The 27038-nt window shown below is 46.1% G+C and overlaps 2 protein-coding genes across 2 annotated transcripts; one reads left to right on the top strand and one right to left on the bottom strand.

The window, feature by feature from the left end:
• Positions 1-761: 761 nt before the first annotated feature.
• On the bottom strand, positions 762-26482 carry LOC310985645 (reticulon-3-B-like; the record flags this gene model as incomplete). Its single annotated transcript, XM_083971264.1, has 8 exons — positions 762-1242; positions 1356-1414; positions 1497-1543; positions 1666-1735; positions 2504-2642; positions 7385-7441; positions 8401-8551; positions 26398-26482. The coding sequence occupies 8 exons, from the start codon at positions 26480-26482 to the stop codon at positions 1194-1196; spliced, it is 657 nt and encodes a 218-aa protein (XP_083827390.1). The 3' UTR covers positions 762-1193.
• LOC310991447 (E3 ubiquitin-protein ligase TRIM21-like) lies at positions 11181-17300 on the top strand (the record flags this gene model as incomplete). The annotated part of the gene is made up of 2 exons (XM_083979158.1): positions 11181-11267; positions 15582-17300. Exon 2 carries the CDS (start codon positions 15591-15593, stop codon positions 17298-17300), a length of 1710 nt encoding a protein of 569 aa, XP_083835284.1. The 5' UTR covers positions 11181-11267; positions 15582-15590.
• Positions 26483-27038: the final 556 nt, after the last annotated feature.

Raw genomic sequence — 27038 nt, 5'->3', positions numbered from 1 at the left:
TACAACTACAACATTTGGCAGAGAGTATCTTGACACATAGGGGGAGGCAGGAAAAAAAGATTCTGGGGTTTGTTGCAACTCGATTTTAAGATATCACCCTCAACATCCCAAAAAAGACCAAAAAAAAGTACTGTTCGCCTGACAAATTCTCATGAAAATGATTATTTTTCAGCACTTTATGGAGAATATCTATGCCTAACATGTATATAGAAAACTTCCTTAATTCCTAAGCTTCCATTTGAGTCCAAGATAGTCTTTCTATCTCCAAAGCCCCACTTGCTGTGGCCAACGGTCTTCTCTATCTATCTGTTCACTTTGGGGAGACCAGAAATAGAATGGTTTCTGATCATGCCAGTTAACATGGAGTTTTTCACAATAGGTGTTGCATTGTTTGGAGACAGCCTGTAGCTTTCCAGTAGCTAGTAGAAAGGCTATCTGGGACTCAAATGGAAGCTTATGAATTAAGGAAGTTTTCTATATACATGTTAGGCATAGATATTCTCCATAAAGTGCTGAAAAATAATAATTTTCATGAGAATTTGTCAGGCGAACAGTACTTTTTTTGGTCTTTTTTGGGATGTTGAGGGTGATATCTTAAAATGGAGTTGCAACAAACCCCAGAATCTTTTTTTCCTGCCTCCCCCTATGTGTCAAGATACTCTCTGCCAAATTTTATAGTTGTATGACTATTTATGCCATTGTAGTACCTAAATATTTGCATTTACATAATTTTGCCAGCAAAATGACCCAAGAAAGGGGTTTTGTCCCCTGTAGGTTTCCAGCAGCTAGTTGACCGGGTTGTCCACCCAGGTTTTAATCCTTCAACTTCCTACAGATCATTTCTGCTGTCAAACCTTTTACAACGCTCCCTGTCTGTTTTCCAAAAAACATGGATTTTGCCCCATGGGTACCCTCCATGTTTTCTGCTCCTGGTTCACAAAATATCAAGAAGTCATCAGTTGTTTTTATCACTCACAATTTAATATGACAGTTTTGAAATGAATTTAATGGACCAATCAGAGGAGAGGGTGAAGCCATGGACCAATCACAGGAGAGGGTGAAGCCATGGACCAATCACAGGAGACGGTGGGGCCATGGACCATTCACAGGAGAGGGTGAAGCCGTGGACCAATCACAGGAGAGGGTGAAGCCATGGACCAATCACAGGAGAGGGTGGGGCCGTAGGTCAGGGGTCACTCAGCTTTGGTCCTTTTCACCGCCCCTGGTAACCGGTCCTGTAGCCTAGCAACACACATGACAGGTGTAAATAAACATGAGCGATGTAAACAAACACCACAGGTGTAAACAAACACCACAGGTGTAAACAAACATTCCTGATAAACCAGTGAACTCACTTGTTCAGTGTTTCCTCCAGTCGGCAGCGAATCAAGTCAATGTTCTGATCGATCTTCGTCTGCAAACACACACACACACTCAGTATAAATGAAAGCTTGAGCTGGTCCCAGATCAGTCCCTGAGCCTTGTGGCCTCGTTACCTTGTTCTTCTGGTAAACCAGCGGAGTGGTGAAGAAGATGACGTCAGCTGCACAGAGACACAGCACTTCATTAGTGAGAGTCAAACACAGCAACAACTGTTAGCCGCTAACCGTTAGCCGCTAACCGCTAACTGTTAACCGTTAGCCGTTAAGCGTTAAGCATTCTCACCCAGGATTAGGATGGTGACTCCATTGAACACGGCTCCAACGTACGTCATCACCCACATGACGGCAGCCAACTGGAAAACCAGAGAAGATTCAGAGGGTCAGAGAAGACACACGTAGGGAAGAGGAAACACACGGAGGGAAGAGGAAACACACGGAGGGAAGAGGAGACACACGTAGGGAAGAGGAAACACACGGAGGGAAGAGGAAACACACGGAGGGAAGAGGAAACACACGTAGGGAAGAGGAAACACACGTAGGGAAGAGGAAACAAACGTAGGGAAGAGGAAACACACGTAGGGAAGAGGAAACAAACGTAGGGAAGAGGAAACACACGGAGGGAAGAGGAAACACACACACGGTGTTTATAAATATAAACTAGCCTTACTGTGCGTTCACACCAAAAGCTTCCAAAGCGTCAAAAACGCTCGAGGATGGGCTTCAGACAAGACAGCTCCCAAAACGGCAAAAACGGCAAATATTTTCAGCCGCTTTGGCCGCTCGTCACGTGATTGACGTCAAAGTTCGATCACGCTGGTCATTGGGGAGCCGAAATACAAAAAAAAGAAAAGAAAGGCAGCCAACGGACATCTATATTCTGACAGGCTGCCACTGGTTGCCGCTTAACCGCGTCATAGCTAATTACCCTAAAGTTAAACCTGGCTCAACTTCTCATCTGGTGACGCTTTGGAAGCGCGGCGACGCCCGTTGATGCTTTGGACGCTCAGTGTCGCCAGGCTCTTATTGAAAATGAATTGACTTCCAGCGTTTTGACACTTTGGAAGCTTTTGGTGTGAACGCACAGTTAGCCACCATGCTAACTCATTTAGTATGACTCTGACCTTCAGAGAGTCGACCAGGTCTTCAACCAGCAGCAACCTCCTGGTCTGAGCGCTGAACCAGTTCAGGTGGATCAAAGACTGATCGGCGAGCTGGCGGACCGACTCTGAAGACACGGAGATGTCCCTCTCCAACAGAGACCTGAGAGAGGACAGAGAAGATCAGCACTCTGAAGACACGGAGATGTCCCTCTCCAACAGAGACCTGAGAGAGGACAGAGAAGATCAGCGGACTGACTCTGAAGACACGGAGATGTCCCTCTCCAACAGAGACCTGAGAGAGGACAGAGAAGATCAGCAGACTGACTCTGAAGACACGGCCAGAGGACAGAGAAGATCAGCACTCTGAAGACACCGAGATGTCCCTCTCCAACAGAGACCTGAGAGAGGACAGAGAAGATCAGCAGACTGACTCTGAAGACACCGAGATGTCCCTCTCCAGCAGAGACCTGAGAGAGGACAGAGAAGATCAGCACTCTGAAGACACCGAGATGTCCCTCTCCAACAGAGACCTAAGAGAGGACAGAGAAGATCAGCAGACTGAAGACACGGAGATGTCCCTCTCCAACAGAGACCTGAGAGAGGACAGAGAAGATCAGCAGACTGACTCTGAAGACACGGCCAGAGGACAGAGAAGATCAGCACTCTGAAGACACCGAGATGTCCCTCTCCAACAGAGACCTGAGAGAGGACAGAGAAGATCAGCACTCTGAAGACACGGAGATGTCCCTCTCCAACAGAGACCTGAGAGAGGACAGAGAAGATCAGCAGACTGACTCTGAAGACACGGCCAGAGGACAGAGAAGATCAGCACTCTGAAGACACCGAGATGTCCCTCTCCAACAGAGACCTGAGAGAGGACAGAGAAGATCAGCACTCTGAAGACACCGAGATGTCCCTCTCCAACAGAGACCTGAGAGAGGACAGAGAAGATCAGCAGACTGACTCTGAAGACACGGAGATGTCCCTCTCCAACAGAGACCTGAGAGAGGACAGAGAAGATCAGAGATGTCCCTCTCCAACAGAGACCTGAGAGAGGACAGAGAAGATCAGGAGGAGATCAAGAGAAGATCAGCAGAAGACTAGGAGGAGATCAGTAGAATAGAGTTCTCAACGGGCCGGGCCGGCCCAACAAACCCGACTACCCCCCTTGGGTTCGGGCCGGGTTTGGGTTGAAGGGACTCGGGTCGGACCTCAGGCTTCCTGTTTTCTCTCTCATAAAACACATTTCTGGTGTAATGTTTGTTTGTTCATGTGTGAGTCTCAGACAAACATCCCACTCTGCATCTTGTGCTGCTGTGGACAGAACCACTGAAACATGACGATAGGTCTACGATGAGCCGACTCCACAGCTGAAACATGACGATAGGTCTAAGATGAGCCGACTCCACAGCTGAAACATGACGATAGGTCTACGATGAGCCGACTCCACAACTGAACCACTGAAACATGACGATAGGTCTACGATGAGCCGACTCCACAGCTGAACCACTGAAACATGACGATAGGTCTACGATGAGCCGACTCCACAGCTGAACCACTGAAACATGACGATAGGTCTACGATGAGCCGACTCCACAGCTGAACCACTGAAACATGACGATAGGTCTACGATGAGCCGACTCCACAGCTGAAACATGACGATAGGTCTACGATGAGCCGACTCCACAGCTGAAACATGACGATAGGTCTACGATGAGCCGACTCCACAGCTGAAACATGACGACATGACGATAGGTCTACGATGAGCCGACTCCACAGCTGCAGCTGCGCACATGGGCGCCGATTTATGTTTTTGCCCGTGGGTGCGCGCGTGAGTGGGGTATTATATTATATGTATTATACCCCCCCCCCCCCGTCGCGTGCACACCTAAACCGGGCTCTACAAACACCGGTGCGCACATTGTAACAGTTCGTGAGTGAGAGTCGGTCGTGTGAGCAGGAAAAACAGTAATGTCCACAAAAATAGTTAACTTGGGACTTCACTCTGGCCCTTTTATTGAGCCGAACACTTCATACTATCATACATGACAAAGAAGCGGTCTCACTTTACTCACTGTTAGCTGAGTTAAGAAGAAGAAAAAGGAGAAACCATAGGGAGAAACCGGCAGCTCAGTAAGCTAATGGCGTCCACTCATCGGGTAGCCTTCTTCTCAACTGAAAACAAAAACAACGCGGCGCGACGCTCAATGACGTCCTGGCGCCGCCACGCTTACATTCTTAAAGGAACATTTACAACTGTTACAACATCATCGCTCATTATTAATAAATAATAGCCGACTGCAGAACTGAAAATATTGTAGCAACCCCGCAGTAATGTTCTTGTTATGATGTTTAAGTTGTGTGATTTTTGACTGACTGTGAATGTGTACGGGCAGGTAGCGTGTGGTTGGATGAGACACTGGGGGGCCGGGGTGAGTGTGAGGACAGCTGTGTGTGTGTGTCTGTGTGTAGGTGAGTGAGTGAGGAGGAGCAGAGGAGGAAGTGAGAGCTGTCAGATAAGTTTGTGTTATGTTATTGTAGTTATGTCGGGCCGGACCCTACAATATCAATAAGAACGTGTGCTTTACATAGACGTCGGGCGCGTAATAGCCGCGGAGCGAAGCCAGTTTCCTTTCAGTGTCGTTAACCGATTGTGTCAGATGCGCCAGAGCGCTCTGCAGCGATTTGTGTTTATTCATCACAGAGCGCGCGAGAGATTAATACACACATTCACACAGGCTACATATGATACACGACACACAGCTGAGGGGCCGAGGCACGGCACGGAGAAATGTGCATCTGGTGGCTCAACCTGGTCAGTGGGTGCTTGTGCCCCGGAGCAACCACGGAATCTGCGCCTATGGCTGCGCGTCAACAGCACGCGCTCTGGTTGGTGGATAAATCTCCATGAAGGCGACGCACCGTTCCCGCAGCGGATATTGAATCAATTGCACCCACTGATCAAAGGTCAGGTGTAGCCTCCAGCGGTACGTCAAGTCCCGCCCGTTAGCGGCCGGTACCGGAGGAGCCAGATGACGTGAGGCAGAAGACGATGCTGCGTCACCGGCAGCAGCAAAGAAAGCACGCTGCTTTTTTTTTTTTTTTTTCATGCCGGGCTGGGTTCGGTTAGATGATTAATGCTGGTCTGTCTGGCTCCGTCGGGTCCGGGCTTAATAACCCGCAAGTTGGGAGTCGGGTTGGTTCGGGTTGTAATTTTCAGGCCCGTTGAGAACTAAACAGTAGAAGAGATCAGGAAGAGATCAGGAGAAGATCAGGAGAAGAAATCTCTGCTGCTATGTAAACACAGCTACCACTTCTGTTATTGGCCAACATGGATGAAGGCTTTTAGAATCAATCCCATATACAGACTCAGACCCGCTCCAGACTCGGACCCGGTCCAGACTCAGACCCGGTCCAGACTCGGACCCGGTCCAGACTAAGACCCGGTCCAGACTCAGACCTGGTCCAGGGGCCTCATTTATCAAAGAGGGTGTAAAACTGCTACTACATTTTTGCGTACGGCGAAAAGACGAAAATTGCGTACACTCAAAATATTTACACCTTTTTCAGATCAATCAAATTGTGCGTACGCACAACTCTCCGCAATTTGCCTTTGGTAAATCACACCGGACCCAAGAATGGTGCACACGTGAACACACCTCTTACTCCACCCCCAGAACGCCATATATGGTCAGCACGTGCATATTTAATTAGCCATGTGCTCTGTGGAGCGGCTACAAAGTGACAACAAAGTGACAACGGAGACAACGGGCGGAGGGTGGGGGAAAGAAGCGGAACTTCTCCGAAAGCACATACACGGCGATATCGGGCTACAAATCAGTCAGAAAAATGATCTTGCATTTTAATAAGCTACAATAAAAACCAAAACCTCCCAAATCTCAACAAAAGGGAGCAGAAAGAAGAAGAATCTTCCTAATCTGCCCCTTTATCCCAGAAAATCTTTTTTTTTTACACCTAGATGTTAAAACAATGTAGGAAGCAGGACGATAGTTACCATTACTTTGCAGGCCTTCCCACTACACAGTTACAGCTCTACTGGACTCGGTTTAGGTCATTTTCCATTACAGCTGAGTCCTTCACAGTTCCTCCTCAGGCCGCGTTGTCTCACTCTTTATTCTCTCCTCTCGTCAGCTCCAAACACACGTGCACCTGGTTAACTCAGGTGACAGAATAATAACAGTCTAGGCTGCAGATCAGTGTGCACTGCCGGTGTGTTTTTAAACTTGGATGGTTTGATCCTTGTCGGACGTCACACATAGCCTAATCAAAAAAGCAAAATCCTTAATCCGCTCTGTTTATCAATTAACATAGAGCCTAGTGTTATTATAGAGCGGGTTGGATTGCCAGCATCAACGGTCCACCACTACCACAATTACTTCAAAAAATCCTACTGTGCTCTTCTAAATGTACTCCGCTCCTCTCTCCCTCTCACACTGCAGTTCTCTGACTCAGCAACGGTGTCGCCAATTCCTCCTGTTCCTCAAAACAGGTGTAAATCACGGTACGCCAGGGTCAAAATGGGTGTAAATGTCCACACTTTTCCCCGTCAGGTTTTGGTTTGATAAATCCCAAATTTGGCGGAGAAAAGTGCGTACGCACAAAACGGGGGAAAAAGGGTGTAAAAAAAAGGTGTATCCACAATGATAAATGAGGCCCCAGGTTGGTAGGCAAAGCAAGGCAAGGCAATCTTATTTGTATAGCCCGTTTTTACCACCAGTTTGTCTCAAAGGGCTTTACATCCCATAATAACAACATCCTCTGTCCTTAGACCCTCACATCCACTGAGGAAAAACTCCATGGAAAACCCTTTTAACAGGGAAAACCAGGAGAAAGCTCAGGGTGAGCAACAGAGGAGGGATCCCAGACGTGTAGGTGAGTTACCTGAATGGATGACCTTCGTCAGACTTCTGGACGGCCTGGATCACGGACTTATAGACCCTGCAGACAGGAAGCAGACCACTGTTACAGTGATGTCATTATGATGTCAGCATGTTGTCATGGCACTCTGATGCATAGATATCTACACATAGAAGCTGCATTGGGGCTTGTCAGGACCGTCATCACGGCGGCCATCTTGGGGGGGAGTTCCTCCTGAGCAGCATCAACAGTCAGACCGTCAGACCGTCTGACAGCTGGGAATCTGGTGAAATGCAGAACTTTTGTGCCGCGTACGGATGTTCCCATGAAAGAAACACCAAAACCAAGAGACATGGAAGAACTTTTCTCAAGTAATAAGTTTTATATGTTATGAACTTGTTGAATTTGATGTAGGTGAGTTATCTGACATAAATGAAACGTAACGTATCATAGGGTGGAGATGTGTTACATTTAGTGCATATACCACTAGTTCATATATTAATAGTTTGTTATTTTGTTGCCTGTATGTGTAGGCTATAGGCTGTGGTAGTTGTGAGTTTGTGGTTGCCATGGTGATGAGGCCGGCGAGTGAGTGTAAACACAAAAGTCCGTCTCCGTTTCTCTGTTTCTCCGTTCCTGTTTGCCTGTTTTCTGAGCATCAAGACTCATAGCACCACAACGAACCTTCAATTTATGTCAGGACAAGAAAACAAAAGATGTTTTTATTAGTAGACTAAGACATCAGTAAAATGATGACAGTGACATCTGGCAATCAGCCACTGTAGGCTACCAGGCCATATTAAATCAGTTTCATTAACCCTATAACTGCTAAGGTGAGTTATGTAGCTGAGTTGTAGTATTTCTATTAAAACAAAGGGCTTCAGTGATAGACCTCTGCCTCTGTAGATACAGGAAGTCAAAGTTAGACTCCTCCCCCCCAAGATGGCGGCGGCGGCCACAGTAGCGTCAGAGGCCGAGGCAGCTACGTGTAGATATCTATGGCGCTGATGAAGACGCCGTGCACTGTGATTGGCTGTTACCTGAAGGTGATGGTGACACAGAGACAGGCCAGCAGTAGGTAGGACACCACGCTGATGACTGACAGCGTTGCCACGGAGACGAGAACCAGCAGAGACAGGCCGAACGCTGCCGCCGACTTCTTGGGCTGTTTCCAGTGGAGAAGCTGTAAGGCTGCAGAGTGATGGACGGATAGATAGATAGATAGATAGATAGATAGATAGATAGATAGATAGATAGATAGATAGATAGATAGATAGATAGATAGATAGATAGATAGATAGATAGATGGATGGACAGAGAGAGAGAGAAGGGCATAAAAAGGACAAAAACATACTTTTAAAAAGGGTGAGGGTCAGTTATCCACTGAAAACGACTCTAAACGCTGCAGTATGTCCACCAGGCCAGTATGTGGCGCCGTAACGCTGCAGTATGTCCACCAGGCCAGTATGTGGCGCCGTAACGCTGCAGTACGTCCACCAGGCCAGTGTGTGGCGCCGTAACGCTGCAGTATGTCCACCAGGCCAGTGTGTGGCGCTGTAACGCTGCAGTACGTCCACCAGGCCAGTGTGTGGCGCTGTAACGCTGTAGTACAGGGATACCCAATAGGCGGCCAGCGGGCCACATCTGGCCCACGAGAGCAAAACATCTGGCCCGCAATGATTCACTGGCGCTGATGCACCTCGTGTGAAACTAAGGGAACAACAGATACGGTGTGCACTGAAAAACATATGTGCGGTATATTTTTGTCTTTTATTTCCATCGTGCAGTCCGTCTTCACACACCAGCTGATCCACCGTCCTCTGAGTGAAATGGGTCACCTGGGTCAGGTCGGCTGATTAATAACCTGAGCTGCACCAACTGGTGACTGGACTGATGAGTTGAGTTTTATTTCACCGGACCGTGCTGACGCTGAGAGAACGCTCTCTCTCTCTCTCTGTTAACGTCTGTCTGACTCACAGTCTCTCACTCTGCTCTTCTGGAGGTGAAGGGCTGGACAGATGCTCACAGCTGTATTTCTGGACATTTTACAACAACATCCGACACGAGAATCAAACCCACAGATTTTAAAAACCCAGCTGATCTGTACTGAGACTGTTGTTGTTATGTCACCTGAGTTCACTGACTGCTGTGGAAAACCAGCTGTGGTCCGTTAACGAGATGCAGACGATCTACCTTTATACTGTATGGAGCTTTAATACAAACATCTACCTTTATACTGTATGGAGCTTTAATACAAACATCTACCTTTATACTGTATGGAGCTTTAACACAAACATATTAAGCGTAGCGTTAGTTCTGGCAGGCCATGACGTCAAGCTCTTAATCAGCACAGCGTAACTGTCTTCACCTGTGCAGATCAGCTGATGGCTCAGCTGACTCCCCGTGGCTGCTTCCTATTGGGGAACTGCATTCAGAGCCGCTATTTAAACTGCTCTAGTCCGACGTCACCTCCCTTGCTGCTGCTGCTGCTTCCTCTGCCGGCTTTTTTGCAAGACGGGCTCCCGCATGAGGGAAGGATCGCTGCTCGTGTTCATGCTCGCCCTGCTGCTCCCGATGTCGTTGCCCCCGTCCACGATGCGGACCCGCGGTGGCTGGCGCAGTGACGTGTCATGGGGCTTCAGCGAAGCTCTGGAACGGAGGACGCCGTCTGCGACGACGGGGGAGGGGGGCTCCTTCTCTCCGTCGGGGCTCTCACCTGGCAGGCGGGGGCGGCGTCACACACAGGTGTTCCATTGACCGGCGACGGCTGATTACGGGGCTGTGGAGTTTCTGTTTGCCAGCGATGCTGCGCCACGCGGTCGGAGCGTCACACAAGGAACGGTTTGCTTTATTCTTAATTTGCGCTGGGTTTCAACCTCCATAGCGATAATACAGAATCATATTTGGCACTGAATTATTCACTGACGCAGCTCCTTTTGCGGGTTTTGGGGGGTTCTTTGTCTATTTCCTTTTAAATGGGCTACATTTATTTCCAACTTAAACAGCCTCCTGACATATCTTGTTGCTAGAGGGTCAGGGATTTGCCGGCGAGGTCGTTTTGGGGTTTTTTCTTTGCTCCCTGTTTTCTTGTCTATAACAACATCTATTGCACGTCTGTCCGTCCTGGGTGACAACACAAACATATAGGAGAGGGAAGTCTGGGGATCCCTGCTCCGACTGCTGCCCCCGAGACCCGACTCCGGATAAGCGGATGAAAATGGATGGATGGATGGACTTAGTCTGGTCCGGAGCTCTGTACACGATCTCTTTTCCTAGTTGATTCTTTTATAAATAAATTTTGGAAAATTTTGTAATTGAACGTCTCCTGCGTACTTCATCAAACGAACACGCGAGTTCAAGGACTGGAACTCTTCAAGCTTTAACACAAACATCTACCTTTATACCGTATGGAGCTTTAAGTGTCGACTACAGTGACAGTAAAATGTTTGTCTCTGTTTATTTATTTGTCACATTATTCAGATTATAGTTTAATTTATGTATTTTTCTAACCCAGCTCATGTTTATTCTGTTATATTGTTCTCTATTTATTTTATTTATTCATCTACTGCCATCTACAGTTTATAATGTAAATAAATATTTTTAATGTGACCGTTTAAAGTGTAACTAGATAAATATTAATTCCCCCTGTCAGGTGAACCTCAACCTTTGCTCTTTATTCACCATATAAAACCTGCTGTTGCAATAATAGCACAGACACACCTAGCTGCAGTGGGAGGAGCAGAAAACTGGAAACACTGGAACCAGAGGAATGTTGAGCGTCAGTGTCCAGAAGTGAAAGTAAAGTGTGAGAGGAGGACGACGGAGCTGCAGCAGAGACGAGACAGAAAGTCAAAGTGAGTCCATCAGGAGTTTGTCAGCAACACAGCAGAGTCTCTACCAAACACTGGTGAGTACAGCTCATCATATTCACTGTGTGAGCAGCAGCTTTAACACTGAGCTTCATCTCTACTCACTCTCTTCATGTCACACTGACTCTAGTGAACTGGCTCACAACAGACCTGAGGCTGTTTGTCCACAGAGACACTATAGTCCACTTTAAACTGTCTCTGTGTCTCTGCTCAGGACTTTTACAACTCCTCACTCAGTCTCTGAGCTTCACTCTCTACTTCACCTCATTTCCTGCTTTCATGCTGTCAAGGTATCACTTCCTACTGCTGCCTTACTTCACACTTCCTGCAGCTCTTTCACAATAAGAGCCTCACACTTTTATTGTGAAGCAGTCAGAGGAAACACAGTGTCCTTGTCACTCAGCTCAGCTCTGTCAGAGGTTTTCTCTTTCAGTGACGTCATGAAAACATGTCTTTTAACAAAGCTACATACCATAATAACCATAGACAGGAAACTAGGCTGAATTTCACTTCCGCATTGATGCCAGCAGGGTAAACAGATTAACTTTAAACCAGAGCTTCTCAAACCTCCTCCACCACGCCCCCTACAGGTGGAAAAGCTTCACAGCCCTTCAGACAATATTTCTATAAGTCATTAAAGGGATATTCCGGCATAAACTTAACCCATGGTCCAACGCACCATAACACTGAGTTAGACCCCCCCTCGAGAGATGAAGTCTGCTAACCGCTAGCTTCTCCAGTTGTAGCAACTTTAGCAATGACCGCACCATAACAAACAGCGCAGTCTATATCCACTATCAACCGATCAAAAAGCCACTTACAGCCACAAATAATGCTCAGAACAGCACCAAACGCCATCAACAGTACAAACAGGGTCCCATCCCATAATATGAGGCATCAAACATCTGTTAGCTTAGCCTGGTTTCTATTGAAACGAGACGAAAACAACTCACCCACTCTCCTCCAGTTATACGCTATGCAGCAACTTTCCGTGTCCAGCACAGAGTCCAGGCACTGACAACACACGTCCGAGTATGACTGGCAGCACAAACATCTGGTTTCAGCACAAACATCTGGTTTTAGCACAAACATCTGGTTTCAGCACAATCATCTGGTTTCAGCACAGACATCTGGTTTCAGCGGTCACCAACAGGCAGTGACCACACTGAGCGTGACCACACTGACCACTTGATTCCCCCAGGTCCAGCATTTAGACTCCACCAGTTCTCTCCCTCTTTCACTTTTAGCCTCCATTTCCTTCAGCTCGTCTTCAATAAACTCGGTCTCAAACTGATAGTGGCGCCCATCGAAATGAAACCAGTCGTTGTTGTCAAACTCCATGAACTCAGCCGTGTTGTCCCTGCTGTGATGTCTGCTTGTTGTAGCCATGGTTACAGGTAGTCAGCTGGCGTGGTGGCGATTACCGAGTGAAGTAGAGTCCTGCAGCTCAAGGATGAATGTGTGTGTATTACTCCATATAATGCAGCCAAAGTTCCTATGTATCTTGTCTACCAGTTTATAAAAGTTATTATCGAGTGTTCACAGGGAAATGAACGGAGAGAATCACGTAAACAAGCGCGAGATTAGACGCGACGTCACACGGGCGATCAGGACGCCGTTCGTTGCCGGAAGAGACTGTCTGTAATTTAGTGAAAGAAACATCACGGACACGGCTGAGTTTATGGAGTTTGAGAACAACAACGACTGGTTTCATTTCAATGGGCGCTACTATCAGTTTGAGACCGAGTTTACTGAAGACGAGCTGAAGGAAATGGAGGAGTAAAGTGAAAGAGGGGCAGCTGCGGTGGAGACTATGTTCTGGAAATGGAAGCTAAAAGTGACAGAGGGAGAGAGCCGGTGGAGTCTATGTGCTGGATCTGGGGGAATCAAGTGCTCAGTCTGGTGGTCACTGCCTGTCGGTGGCCGCTGAAACCAGATGTTTGTGCTGAAACCAGATGTTTGGGTTGAAACCAGATGTTTGTGCTGAAACCAGATGTTTGTACTGCCAGTCGGCCTCGGACGTGTGTTGTCAGTGCCTGGACTCTGTGCTGGACACGGAAAGTTGCTGCATAGCGTATAACTGGAGCAGAGTGGGTGAGTTGTTTTCGTCTCTTTTCAATAGAAACCAGGCAAAGCTAACAGATGTTTGATGCCTTGTATTATAAAATACGACCAGGTCAACAGGTCGGCCCCGCCCCCCAGGTAGAGAACCACAGTCTTAAAGACACAGAACATTATTTTAAATGAATCATTAGGTGCTGAAGTTGAAGGCAACTGGACTTGTTTTGGTTCTTGAAGACGGTTCACCACCAATCCAAGACGCTTTCTAGTTCTAAAGACGAGAGGCCGTGTCCACATGGAAACAAAGCCTTTCCCCAAAATTATCCTTTTCTTGTTCGTTTTGAAAACGTTTCCCATAAACACGGCATTGTTTCCATAAATATCGGCGTACACACGGATTCAATGAAAGTGACTCTGAGTAAAATGTTTTGTCTGTGGTCCGACCCGACAACTGCCTCCCAGTTTCACTATTTAGAAACAGTTTATCTTTCCACCGATGGCCTCATTTGCTGTTGTAGGTCACAGCGAGACATCAGCAGAAAGCAGATACTTTTGCATCCAGTTAAATCCAGTAAGATAAAAGTATGGACTTTAACTATGCTACATTTTTACCTTAAAGGAACTTGGGGCAGGATTCGTGAAAAAATGCGTGGAGGTCTGCAGTAAACCGTGAACGGCAAGTAAAGAAATAACAATGCTTTATTCAGTTTTAATATTTTTTCATGCGAGAAAGTCACAGTTTAGATTCCCAATCTGTGGTCGATTTATCCATGACGCCTGTTTGGAAGTTTGCTCCGCTCCGATGTCACAGAGGCAGCGGCCCGTCTCCGGAGCTGCTCAGCCGGGCAACAGGCGTCGTCACCCCGGGGGCGAAAACGAGCCGAGTTACTTACCCACAGGTTTTTAGAGGTTTACTGCCAGCTGGTCTACTGCCAACTCATCATGTGTCTCTATTGGACAGAAGAGCAGCGCTGCCTCTGGGCTCTGTAGCCTACGTACAGAAATCACCACATTACATCAATTAATAAATGTTTTACACTGAACCGATCAGTCTGAATTTTGGACCAAATCAGTGCAGTATAGTATGTGGTGTTACAGTATCAGCTGCACTGCTGTGAAGATTTCATGCGTGCTCCTGTGCTGCGACTGCCGTTACCCTTATGGCCTCAACAGCCATCGTGTCGCTTTTAAGTCTTATTTCTTGATCCTGCCTAAGTTCCTTCAAGTAAACTGCCTTGGAGTAATTGTGGTGGTTTTGAAAATGGCTTAATTTGTAACTTGAGGGACAGTGGAGGCTCTCTGCCTTCCACCTAGCATCCCTTGGCTGAAAACCAACTTCATAAGATGGGGGCCGCCACCCCCGTGTCCCAGCTCTCGTCTCCATGGCGGCACCGCCACACAAACACGCCCCGTAACCCGTAATCTCTTGTTTAGGACGAATTAAACTACACAAATATATACATGGTAACATGGTAGATGATAAATAACGTTATGTACCGGTCTACCGATTGTTTTCTCGCCAGTATCATTGTAAACAAATGTATGTCCAGGTGGAGGGTTAGCAAAACAGCCGAAAAGGGACCGGACTTGCTTAATTCCTCTTTAAACCTTTTTTTTAAAGGGATAGTTCAACATTTTGTCAAATTGGCCCATTGCCATAATCCCTATAGTCATAGCAGTAGGTTCGTTACATTTAATTGTCGATGCAAGCTATTTTTAGAACAGCGGAGCAGAGCCGTGAGCTGCTCAGAGCTACGCTACGGAGGCTCGTGGGATTTCTTGGTTTCCCTCATCAAACTCATCAAATACACAATCCAACAACTCCACAACACTCTGGTGGACAAGTTGTGACCTGCACATTCACCACGCTATGAAATAATAACACAACGTTACCAGACAGAGTTGTTTTAGAGGGAAATACAGAGACTGTTGATGAAAAACTGTCCCTGCATGAAATTAGCATTAATTTCCCTCTAAAACAACTCTGTCTGGTAACGTTCTGTTATTGTCTCATAGCCCCAAAGCTTGTTGGAGAATATTCCAAGAGTTTGGAGCGTCAAATGAAAATACTAATTTACTGAGCTCAGAATGTATAAGAGTAACCTTAAGACAAATGAAGCCACTGGATCGAATCGAGTGAGATCCAGAGCACCGTTCTCGTCAAGATGAAATGTATGGGGGCTGTTTTCCAATAAGGGCCTTAAAAACTTTCAGCACTTACTCACTACGATGACCTGGATGACTGAGAACCTTCACGGACATTTAATGAATGTTTGTTTTGTCTCCCTCAGTGTGTAGACATGTCTGCTGCCAGCAACCTGAGGTCTGAAGATCAGTTCCTGTGCTCCATCTGTCTGGATGTCTTCACTGATCCAGTCACTACACCATGTGGACACAACTTCTGTCAGAGCTGCATCACTCAGCACTGGGACGTTAGTGACAGGTGTCAGTGTCCAATGTGTAAAGAGGTTTTCTACACAAGACCTCAGATGAAGATCAACAGGTTCATCTCTGAGGTTGTTGCTCAGTTCAGACATGAAGCTCAACAGAAAACCAGCAGCAGCAGCTCAGAGCAACAAGTTTCCAAACCAGGAGAAGTTCCCTGTGACGTCTGCACTGGAACCAGACTGAAGGCCCTGAAGTCCTGCCTGGTGTGTCTGGCCTCCTACTGTGAGACTCACCTGGAGCCTCATCTGACAGTGTCACGTCTGAAGAGACATCAGCTGATGGAGCCTGTGGAGAACCTGGAGGACAGGATGTGTAGGAAGCACGATAAACCTCTGGAGCTGTTCTGTCAGACCGACCAGACATGTGTCTGCATGCTCTGCTCTGTTTTAGACCACAAGACTCATGAGTTTGTTCCTCTTAGAGAAGAATATGAAGGAAAGAAGGCAGAGCTGCAGAAGACAGAGGCTGAAACTCAGCAGATGATCCAGAAGAGACGACTGAAGATTGAGGAGATGAAACAGTCGGTGAAGATCAGTAAAGCTGCTGCAGACAGAGAGAAAGCAGAAGGTGTTGAGGTCTTCACTGCTCTGAAGGAGTCTGTTGACAGAGGCCTGAAGCAGCTCATCAAGGAGATCGAAGAGAAACAGAAAAGCTCAGAGAAACAGGCTGAAGACTTCATCACAGAGCTGGAACAGGAAATCTCTGAGCTGGAGAAGAGAAGCACTGAGGTGGAGCAGCTCTCACTCTCTGAAGACCACCTCCACCTCCTCCAAAGCTTCCCATCCCTGAAAGCTGCTGCACCCACCAAGGACTGGACACAGGTCAGAGTCCATCCACCATCATATGAAAGGACTGTGGTGAGAGCTGTGTCTCAGCTGGAGGAGACGCTCCGTGGACAGATGAAGGAGATGATGATGAAGCTGAAGATGAAGATGATGGACGCTGAGGTGAAGATGGTCCAGAAGTTTGCAGTGGATGTGACTCTGGATCCTGATACAGCAAGTCGTTATCTCATCCTGTCTGATGATGGAAAACAAGTTCACTGTGGTGATGAGGAGAAGAAACTCCCAAAGAACCCAGAGAGATTTGATAAATGTGCCTGTGTTTTAGGAAAACAGAGTTTCTCTTCAGGCAGATTTTACTTTGAGGTTCAGGTTAAAGGAAAAACCAACTGGGATGTGGGAGTGGCCAGAAAGTCGATCAACAGGAAGGGAGACATCACAGCGAGTCCTCAGAAAGGTTACTGGACGATATGTTTGAGAAATGGAAATGAGTACGCAGCTAATGCTAACTCCCCAGTCCCTCTCAGTCTGAGGTCTGGTCCTGAGAAGGTGGGGGTGTTTGTGGATTATGAGGAGGGTCTGGTCTCCTTTTATGACGTAGATGCTGCAGCTCTCATCTACTCCTTCACTGGCTGCTGCTTCACTGACAAACTACACCCATTCTTCTGTCCCTGGCCTAATGATGGAGGTAAAAACTCTGCCCCTCTGATCATCTGTCCTGTCAATCAAACTGTTCAGATAAAAAAATCTGGTTCTTTGCGGAGATGGATTAAATTTTAATTCAGGTAACAAATGTTAATATTTACTGCCAATACTGAACAATGTAAATCTTTGTGTTTTCTACTGAGTTAACCTTCATCAGATCATCATCACACAGGAAAGTTAACTGTGTGATAACTGCTGTTTAATCACTTGTTACTTCAGTCGATTAGATTAGATCAGTGGAAACAGGTAAAATAGTTTACCACTGAAATGAATCTGTAAATTAACTGAGTCTGGTTTGGGGAGTTAGAAGCAGATGCAGGTGTTGGTAACACTTTATTTTAAGGGGTCCTTGTTCCTGTGTATCTACCTAATTAATTACAGTGTAACTACCTATGTAACCGTATGTAATAACATGTACTTACTAGGGGTGTGACTGTGTACACGTGTAAACGTTTACACGGAATGAAACTGTAAACGTTTAGTAAAAAATCCCTAAACAATACACGCAATTATTATTATTATTTTTTTTTTTTTTTTACATAGCGTACATTTTGGGGGGGCTGGGTGAAAAATAGTCCCTCACACTGTCTTAATTTAGAGAAAACTATGATTTAATAAAAATGATGCTGTGACGCGCTTCCCTCCTCCAGACAAAATGTGCGTGAGTGAGTTTTTTTTTCCTTTCTTTTTTTTTTTTTGCGAGCGAGTGTGATGGCGCCGCCACCGAGTAAACGCCCATCCGAAATAAACGCCGGGTCAGACATTGCTTTTCTGGTTGCCAAAAAATATTCTATGCAAATATAGCCTCCCTAAACACAAACAAATAACCTTAAAAGAATTGAAAGGGGTGTCTCGAGACATTGAAGACGGCCGAGGACTGACGAGACGCCTCTGGGCTGGTTGCTCCTGCCCGGTCTGTCCACTCCTCTCATCCGCACTTCAGCACCTGTCCTGGGCTGCACCGTGTCGGCTCGGCTCGCTCCTCGTTTTAAATGACTTACTCCTTTTAAAAGTAGCGTAAACAATTTACTGTTCTGGTCACTCATATGTGTGTATGGTTAGGCAGTACGGTGCATTATTATTAGTTATACTTCAAAAATAAAGGACGGTGGAGCGAGCCAAGCTGTAGCCCAGGACAGGTGCTGAAGTGTGGGAGAGGAGGGAGAGACTGGGCTCCGCGGGGCTCTGGCAACTTGCAGCGGATCAGGAAGGGTGGAGGACCGCGAGACCGGGGGGGGGGGGGGGGGGGGTACGGGGGTACGGCGGTCGACTCTGAACGCTCACCGGGCAGATCTCTCCAGTTACGGTGCGGTGCGTGTCGGGGGGGAAGGGGGGCGGGACGAATCCGCTGTCCAGTCTCCTCCGCTCCGGTGTAACACCGGCACGGTGGCTGCAGTGTCACCGGCTGCACATATCAGACTAAACAAAAATAAGGCTATAGCAACCTATAGCAGTCCTGAAGCGTGTACACGAAAAAAAATGCACAGTGTACACGTGTACATATTTTCGTACACGTTCACACCCCTAGTACTTACATTGTAAATACATAGTGTATTTTGGTGTACTTACAGGTCCTTGTTACACTTGTAATAAGAAATGCCAAAGTGGCCTCTCTCTTTGCACAAGCATTTCTTATTACAAGTGTAACAAGGACCTGTAAGTACACCAAAATACACTCAATACACCTCAATACCATTCTGCTTTACTCTCTGTATCAATTTGAGGCATGTAGCCTATATTTGGTTAATTTTTACAGGGAAAACCTGTCAAATCATATTTGAAAGGTACAGTCTAGAGGAAATAAATGGTGGAAATGAAATCCAGCTTAATCATATGGGCTAGTCTTGTGTAGTCCTCTGCAGTTTGGTCTTTTCCTATATTATAATAATAATAACTTTTTTATATAGCACCTTTAAAAACACAAGTTTACAAAGTGCTTCACAAAACAACTTAAAAGAGACAAGTCACAGATGTTTTGTTGTGCACAGGACATTTTGGGTGGAGAGTCTGTGTTTTCTCTCCAGCCAGTGACAGAGCTCAGGTTTCTGCATGCAGCAGAGTAGGAGAGCTACTAGCCCTGCTAGCTGTCCCAGATGCTAACCGCTACCGCTAACTAGCGGTTAGCATCCGCGGCTACCACCGCTTCCCAGCTCACTACAACCAGAGCCACTACCAGAGACGTTACCACGGCCCTGCTCCTCGTTACAGCCACTGACGGCCGAGTATTGACCCGCCGCTTCACTCGGACTGTTTACTTTTCTTGGCGGCTCTGACTACAGCTGCTGCTACTGGTGCTGCCTGTCAGGGGCAGGAGGCTGCGCACGGCTCCGCGGTGGTGCATTCAGGTTGCCTCGGAAAATGAAATGATCGATTTAACCATGGAATTTACCGATGTAGAAGGCTAGAAGAGATGCATCGCAAATTCAACCATAAATTATGTCCGATGTAGCCTGAATCTACCGGTGCAGTCGCATCGCATACGTTTATATCGGACCACCGATATGAATCGGTGAATCTCCACATCCCTACTCTACATGGGACGGCCGCCTTAACCACTGCGCCACACACTGCCCCTGTTTTGTCCCTTTGGGTGACTGGCAAGCGCGCATGACTCTTACCCGGGAGGTGTGGGTTCAATCCCCGCCCGGGCCCTCTTCACCTTGCCACACACAGACTCCCACAACAAACGTCGGAGCAAATTTCCTAACAAGCGTTATAAACTGACCACAGACTCTGGATAGCGAGGCTAATTTCTGTTAGCCCGTCTATGAGGTTTTACATTAACGTTAGCATTAAGCTAGTGGACATTATGCTTAGTTGTGAGTGGCTGTGTGTGTTTTGAATGTTGTTTCAAACTATGTGGGTTTGATTGAACATCTTTGATGCTTAAATATATATATATTACCGCTTAATATATTGCTTTACTCCTCTACACCGGCCGTTACCATGGTTGTATCCATGGTACCTGCACCGGTCGTTACAATCGTGGTCGGAACGTTTTAATTACGCGACGTAATACGTCATTAACTGTGCGGCGGAGTAGTGTCCGAAAGTGTTTTTTTATTTGACCAGTGAGTCCACTATATAGTCCACTATATTGAATTCACTATATAGTGAGGAGGGAGGAGGGAATGAGTGAGTGATTTCAGACACAACCTTGGAGTCATTTTTGACCAGGACCTTTCCTTTAGCTCCCACATAAAACACGTGACTAGGACCGCCTTCTTCCATCTGCGCAGTATCACTAAGATTAGGAATATCCTCTCCCATAGTGATGCTGAGAAACTGGTGCATGCACTTCTAGGCTAGACTACTGCAACTCTCTCCTGTCAGGATGTCCAAAAAACTCTCTAAAGAGTCTCCAGCTGGTCCAGAATGCCGCAGCGAGGGTTTTGACAGGAGTTAGGAAGAGAGAGCACATCTCTCCCACCTTAGCTTCTCTCCACTGGCTTCCTGTAGGATTTAGAATAGACTTCAAAATCCTTCTGCTGATTTATACAGGGATGCAAACGGGTCAGGACCAAAAAAGAGAGGAATTGTCTGGCGTGGGGGGGCTCACCATTAACAAATGATTAGGCTACATTACAATATCATGGAAAAGTCAATTTCCAGTAGTTCAACCCCAACCAAGTATTGAGTGCATATGGACATAGTTTTCAGAAGGCCAACATTTCTATATTAAAAATGCTTAGAAAAAAAAATCCTTTGCAATATTTCAATTTTGGAGATACTGAAGGCCTTCACTAAATGTTAGTCATAATTATTACTATTAAAATAAACTGAATAAATAAAGACATGGGATGTTTCACTCAGTGTGTAATGGACATATATATAGCCTAATGTGTTAGTTTCACTTTAATTGAAGACATTCTACATCGCGGAGGCGACGTCTTTCCACGTAGGGCTTCCTTCACCTCTGAAACGGGGCAGAGCTCCGTGGAAACACCTGCCTGACACAGCAACGTAGGGAACCGTGCATGACCGCGGCGCACAGGTCCACGGACATGCACGGGGGGAAAAAACGGCGACGCCGTCGCACCGACTGCACGCGGATACGCGCCGCTTTAATGAGCGCGCATGCCGCGCGTCTACATTGGAGGTCGGCTGTTATCAGTATAATCAGAGACCATGAATGAGTTCGCCTCAGTTTCACGGGATTGTCACTGTCAGCCTGTTAGAAAAACATTTTACTGACCCCAGCTGAGACGATGAGACCCCCCCCCCCCTCCCTCCTCCTCAAAAACAAAAACTCTTCGGATCTGAACGATTCACACAAGTCACCTAATTGGTCATGAAAAAAGCGAGTTTCGCATTTCGGCGCGCTGTTTGCATCCCTGCTTATAAGGCTCTTAATGATAAAGCTCCAACCTATCTGAAAGAACTAATCATTCCTTACTGTCCTACCAGAGCACTCCGCTCCCAGAACGCAGGTCTGTTAGTGACTCCCAGTATCTCTAAAAACAGACTGGGAGGTAGAGCCTTCAGTTACCGGGCTCCTTTACTGTGGAACCAGCTCTCTCCATGGGTCAAAGAGGCAGACACTCTAACTACATTTAAGTCTAGACTTAAGACCTTCCTTTATGACAGGGCTTTTAGTTAGGGCTGGTTCAGGTAGCTCTGAACCATTTCATAACTACGCTGCTATAGGGTTATGGCTGAAGTACACTGGAAAAGACCGCGATGTGAAACGTGTGTCGCGCGACACCCGCAGCAGCTCATGCCCATTTAGTCAATGGAAACTCCTCCACCAGCTATGTGAGCAATGCGCACTCCAGCAGCCCTCTCCTCTCCACTCTTACATCAAAGAGAAATATGACTAGACTACAGGTGGCCCAGAACAAAGCGGCTCGCTTGGTTCTAAAATGCTCGTACCAGACCAATACAAGAACAATGAATCGCCATTTAGCGTGGCTAAGTGTTGAAAGTAGAGTGCAATATTTGTCATGACAAAAACACCAGAAATATTGCACAGAAGTTTATCTTTTTTTTCAGACACACACAATCATTTTACAAGGCAAATGACTGAATATCGGTTCTTGTTACCATTATGTAGAACAAACTTAAAACAGAAGACATTGAAGGGTTGTCTTTGTGTTCTTGTATTTTCGTAGTCTAGAGTGTCTTTGTCAGTGTATTTTGAATTGTGCTGTGAGATTGTGTGTGTGTGTGTGTGTGTGTGTGTGTGTGTGTACTGTATGTAATGTATTTTAATGGTTGTGAATAACAATGTATTAATGGAAATATGTATTATAATTTCAGTGATCAAGACCCCAGGGAGTCAACCCAACTAATGGGAGTCTTTAATAAACAAACAAACAAACAAACTGTGTTTCCACAGATCCAACAGAGCTCCATCTCTCTTCACCAGCCACTGCGTGCTTAACCCCCCTCCCACCCTTTCCCCTGCTGTTAGACCGGCCTCCCCTCCCTTCCCATGGACCAGTCTGACATCCAGTCCTCCCATTAAGCTGGTCTGTCCTCTCTTCCTATGAACCAGTCTGCCACCCAGTCCTCCCATTAAGCTGGTCTGTCCTCTCTTCCTATGAACCAGTCTGCCATCCAGTCCTCCCATTAAGCTGGTCTGTCCTCTCTTCCTATGAACCAGTCTGCCATCCAGTCCTCCCATTAAGCTGGTCTGCCCTCTCTTCCTATGAACCAGTCTGCCATCCAGTCCTCCCATTAAGCTGGTCTGTCCTCTCTTCCCATGGACCAGTCTGCCATCCAGTCCTCCCATTAAGCTGGTCTGTCCTCTCTTCCTATGAACCAGTCTGCCATCCAGTCCTCCCATTAAGCTGGTCTGTCCTCTCTTCCTATGAACCAGTCTGCCATCCAGTCCTCCCATTAAGCTGGTCTGTCCTCTCTTCCCATGGACCAGTCTGACATCCAGTCCTCCCATTAAGCTGGTCTGCCCTCTCTTCCTATGAACCAGTCTGCCATCCAGTCCTCCCATTAAGCTGGTCTGCTCTCCCTGCCTACCAGAAGCTGTTGTTAACATCTCCATGTTTCTACATTCTGCGTTCATGGATTAAAGCAAAAATAAATCTTTTGACTAAAATTTTTTCTGGGCTAAATCATATTCCCCGTTCATCTTTACGCTACGCCGCCCTTTGAGAGCGGTTCCTTCTTTTTGCCACACAGTTCTTTCCCAAATATTTCCACATAAAAAGGAGTATAGTGTGTATACTACCTTAGCCCAGGGGTTCTCAACCTTTTGCAAGCAGCCCCCCCCCCAAGCTGGTTCAATGCAGTTGCCCCCCCACCAACTCCTGGCGCCACCCACTCGGGGTTCCTTCGTCCGGTGTGCATAAATTGTCGTCATTTCTCGTCTTGTATTTTAAACCTGATGAATGAACCTTGTTCTAAAAACGTTGTTTCTTTGATATTCAATAAAATGATTCTGTTAACCATTGAGAACAATGAAAAATTAAGCAGTTTTAATTGTTGAAATGACCAGAAGGCTGACCAAGGGCAACCAAACCCTGTATATACCTGAAGATGCATAGGCGACTGTATGTCTGCAAACTCAGAAGTAGTGAAAAAGGTGAGTCACCAAACCCCTGTAAAAAATAAACGAAACCAAATAAAAAATACACGAAACCAAATGTGCGCCGTTACTTCCACTCGGACGAACAGGTTAGGCTAACCCTAACCCTTGCTTGTGCCGACAGCAGCAGGAGACCCAACGCTCCTTGGTGTATCTCACACACACACAAATACTTGGCGTCTCACCGCATCCAGAAAGTGAGTCACGCCACCGGGCTCATACCAACAGGCAGGCCGGGGTTGCCAGATAGTGCAAAAAATATCCCCCACAATCTTAGTTTTTTTCCTTCACTGATTAGTGGGATAAATTACCGACCGGGAGCTGACCCCCCCCTTATTTTTCCCATTGACGGAAAAAAATATCTTTAATCCATCTGTGTTATAAACTGTTTTCTTGTCTGTAACAACATCTCTGGCTCCCACACCCAGGACAGACAGACGGGACAAAGTGTGTTTTGTGTGCTTCTACAGGTTTTGTTTGTTTATCGTAAAGTTCATATTATTGTAAATAAATAATTGATTTGTTTTGGATAAATAGTTGATTAAAAATAGGCAAAAGATTAGTTAAATTCATGTGATTTAATTCATGATAAGTTAAATGTGATTTTTGTAACCTATGTTACTGTCGCTTTAAGAGGACAGAGGCAGTTGAGGCTTGGTTAGACTGAGCCACACAGTTTTCTTACCGTAGTGCCTTTTTGAATGAGAAAACTTTGATTTTGGATTACTCCTGTAATGAGATACCTTTGGAAAACAAGGAATAAATACATTCTTTCTAATCTTTTTACACCGGAGTCCTGTGGACATTTTTTCCATGCAGTAAAGGTGCACGAGTCAAGTTAACCTGGCTAAAAGCTTCAACTCCCACACTGGGTGAGGGATCCCTCCTCTGTTGCTCACCCTGAGGTTTCTCCTGGTTTTCCCTGTTAAAGGGTTTTCCATGGAGTTTTTCCTCAGTGGATGTGAGGGTCTAAGGACAGAGGATGTTGTTATGATGCTGAACAACAAACACAAAGTGAAGCCGCCCCCTCTCTCCCCTCTCTAATCCAGATTACTGCTCTCACACCAGAAGTCATGTGGACTTTATTTAAGCCTCAGACCAAACTAACAGAAACAGTTTTACTTTGTTCGTCATCTGGACCTGGACCTGAATCCCTGACACAGCCTTTATTCTAGATGGATCAGATGAGGTCATAGCTGACCTGTTACCATGGAGACTCAACTAAGTCAGAGTTGGAGCACCGCCCCGACGGGTTCAGGTTCGATTCCTCAGCTGCACTGTCACATAAACAAACAGACTCAGGGAGTCAAAGCCAGGCAGCTGTTGTCATGGCAGTTTTCAGAAATGGTCAAAAAGTCACAAATTCTAATATTTAAACAAAAATCTGATAATACATAAATTGCATCTAGACAGCATGGAAATGTTGGTGATTTGTTTTTAGCTTTAAGTGTTTTGCTTCATAAGAGAAAATGTGATGTTTAAAAATACCACTCTCACATTGACTGCAGTTGTTGATCTGATGATTTGATGTGACTTGCAGGTAATAATTTTTATGATGTATCCTGGTATTTCTATTTCTTGTATCGTTATGTTTTAATATACGCTGTATTTCTATCTATTTATTGCTACCTATGTGTTGCATCTGGTGTGTTTATTGTGCCAACTGCTGTTGTATACTAAATTGCCCCCTTGGGGATATTAAAGTAAATCAATCAATCAATCAATCAATCAATCAATCGAGAGCAGAAGTCAAAATGTTCTCAAAAAATCAGTTTTTGAGATAAAACTCTGATATTTGCCAAACTTCATCAACCATGACTCCAGAATATTCTCAATTTTTATGTATTTAGCAGGAATTTTATTATGTTTACAGTCAAACGTTTTCATGCACTGTAGACTCAATTTTTGATCAATCAAAAATCTGTGTAAATCGTTTGTGGAGGACGGTCTGGAGATGCTCTGAAGCAAGTTTGGTGACAATTGAGCAAAAGTTGTGGGAGGAGATAGGTTTAATAAGTTTTACAGTTATTGAAAAAAACAGAGTGATGGACTTCATAATTTGTAATAAGTTTAAGTGGACAAAAGTTTCAGCAGCATCTGGGCTACAGGTTGGTGAAAGTTTAAAAACTGTAGCATCTACCGTTGGTTTGGTAGGAAGTTTTAAAGTTTATAAATTTAAATGCTTATTGTGTCCTTGGAGTTGAGTGAATCTGGCATCATGGGGGTCGGATGTTTCTGTGAAGTTTGGTGAGTTTTCTCCCACGGGAAGTTGGATTTCCTCAGAAGAAGGAGAAGAATTCCTTGGAATACAATAATAAATAATAATTTTCTTCTTGTTGTAACGTTTCCTAACCCAGTGTGTGTGTGGTGTGTTAAAGCAGCTTACCCCCCTCTACCCCTCTACCCCCCCTCTACCCCCCCCCCCCTCTAAGCAGCTTGAGCCTCAGCTGACTCAGAACAATCAGCCTTGTTCTCCAGCTGAGGAACAAACACACGAAGCTTCAACTCTCAACTCTGATCGATCGATAACTCATCAATAACAACAGTCGTCGGGACTCTCGTCTCCATGACAACCGAGCTGTCGGTCGTCTCCATGACAACCGAGCTGCCTGACGCAGCATCACGTACCTGAGTGAGTGAGTTCCTTCAGTGAGGAAGAGGAGGAGCTGTTGGACGACGAAGAGTCGGAGTGGACGCTGGTGGAGTCGGCCATTTTCCTTCTTCTTCTTCTTCTTCTTCTTCTTCTTCTTCTTCTTCTTCTTCTTCTTCTTCTTCTTCTTCTTCTTCTTCTTCTCCTCCTTCTTCTTCTTCTCCTGCTGCTGCTTCAGTCTGATGATGTGAATTCTTCTTCTCGGCCTTAAATCTGAGCTGATGTGGTGACATCATCGCAGGGGGCGGAACTCTGAGAGAGGAGGGGACACACACACACACACACACACGCACGCACACACACACACACACACACACACACACACACACACACACACACACACACACACACACACACACTACTGGTCCAACAGTAGGTTCAGACCTCCATGGATCCTCCTATCTGAACTCCCAGAGATTCCACGCATTCGCCCTTTAAAGGTGAATTATTTCTGAGGTGTTTTTCTCGGTTGCTAAGACACTTTTCTGGAAACCTTCGTCCTTTTCTCTGAACTCTGAACCCTGAACCTCCGACTCTTCCTGCAGAACCAAACTGTTTCCTCAGAACGGATCATTCATTTCATTCCCACCTCAGTCCGACTTCTAAACTCTGAACTCCC

Source organism: Trachurus trachurus, assembly GCF_905171665.1.
Source record: "Trachurus trachurus genome assembly, chromosome: 1".
NCBI lineage: Eukaryota > Metazoa > Chordata > Actinopteri > Carangiformes > Carangidae > Trachurus > Trachurus trachurus.
The sequence above is the reverse complement of the archived record's forward strand: the minus strand, read 5'-3'. Positions and strand labels throughout refer to the sequence as shown.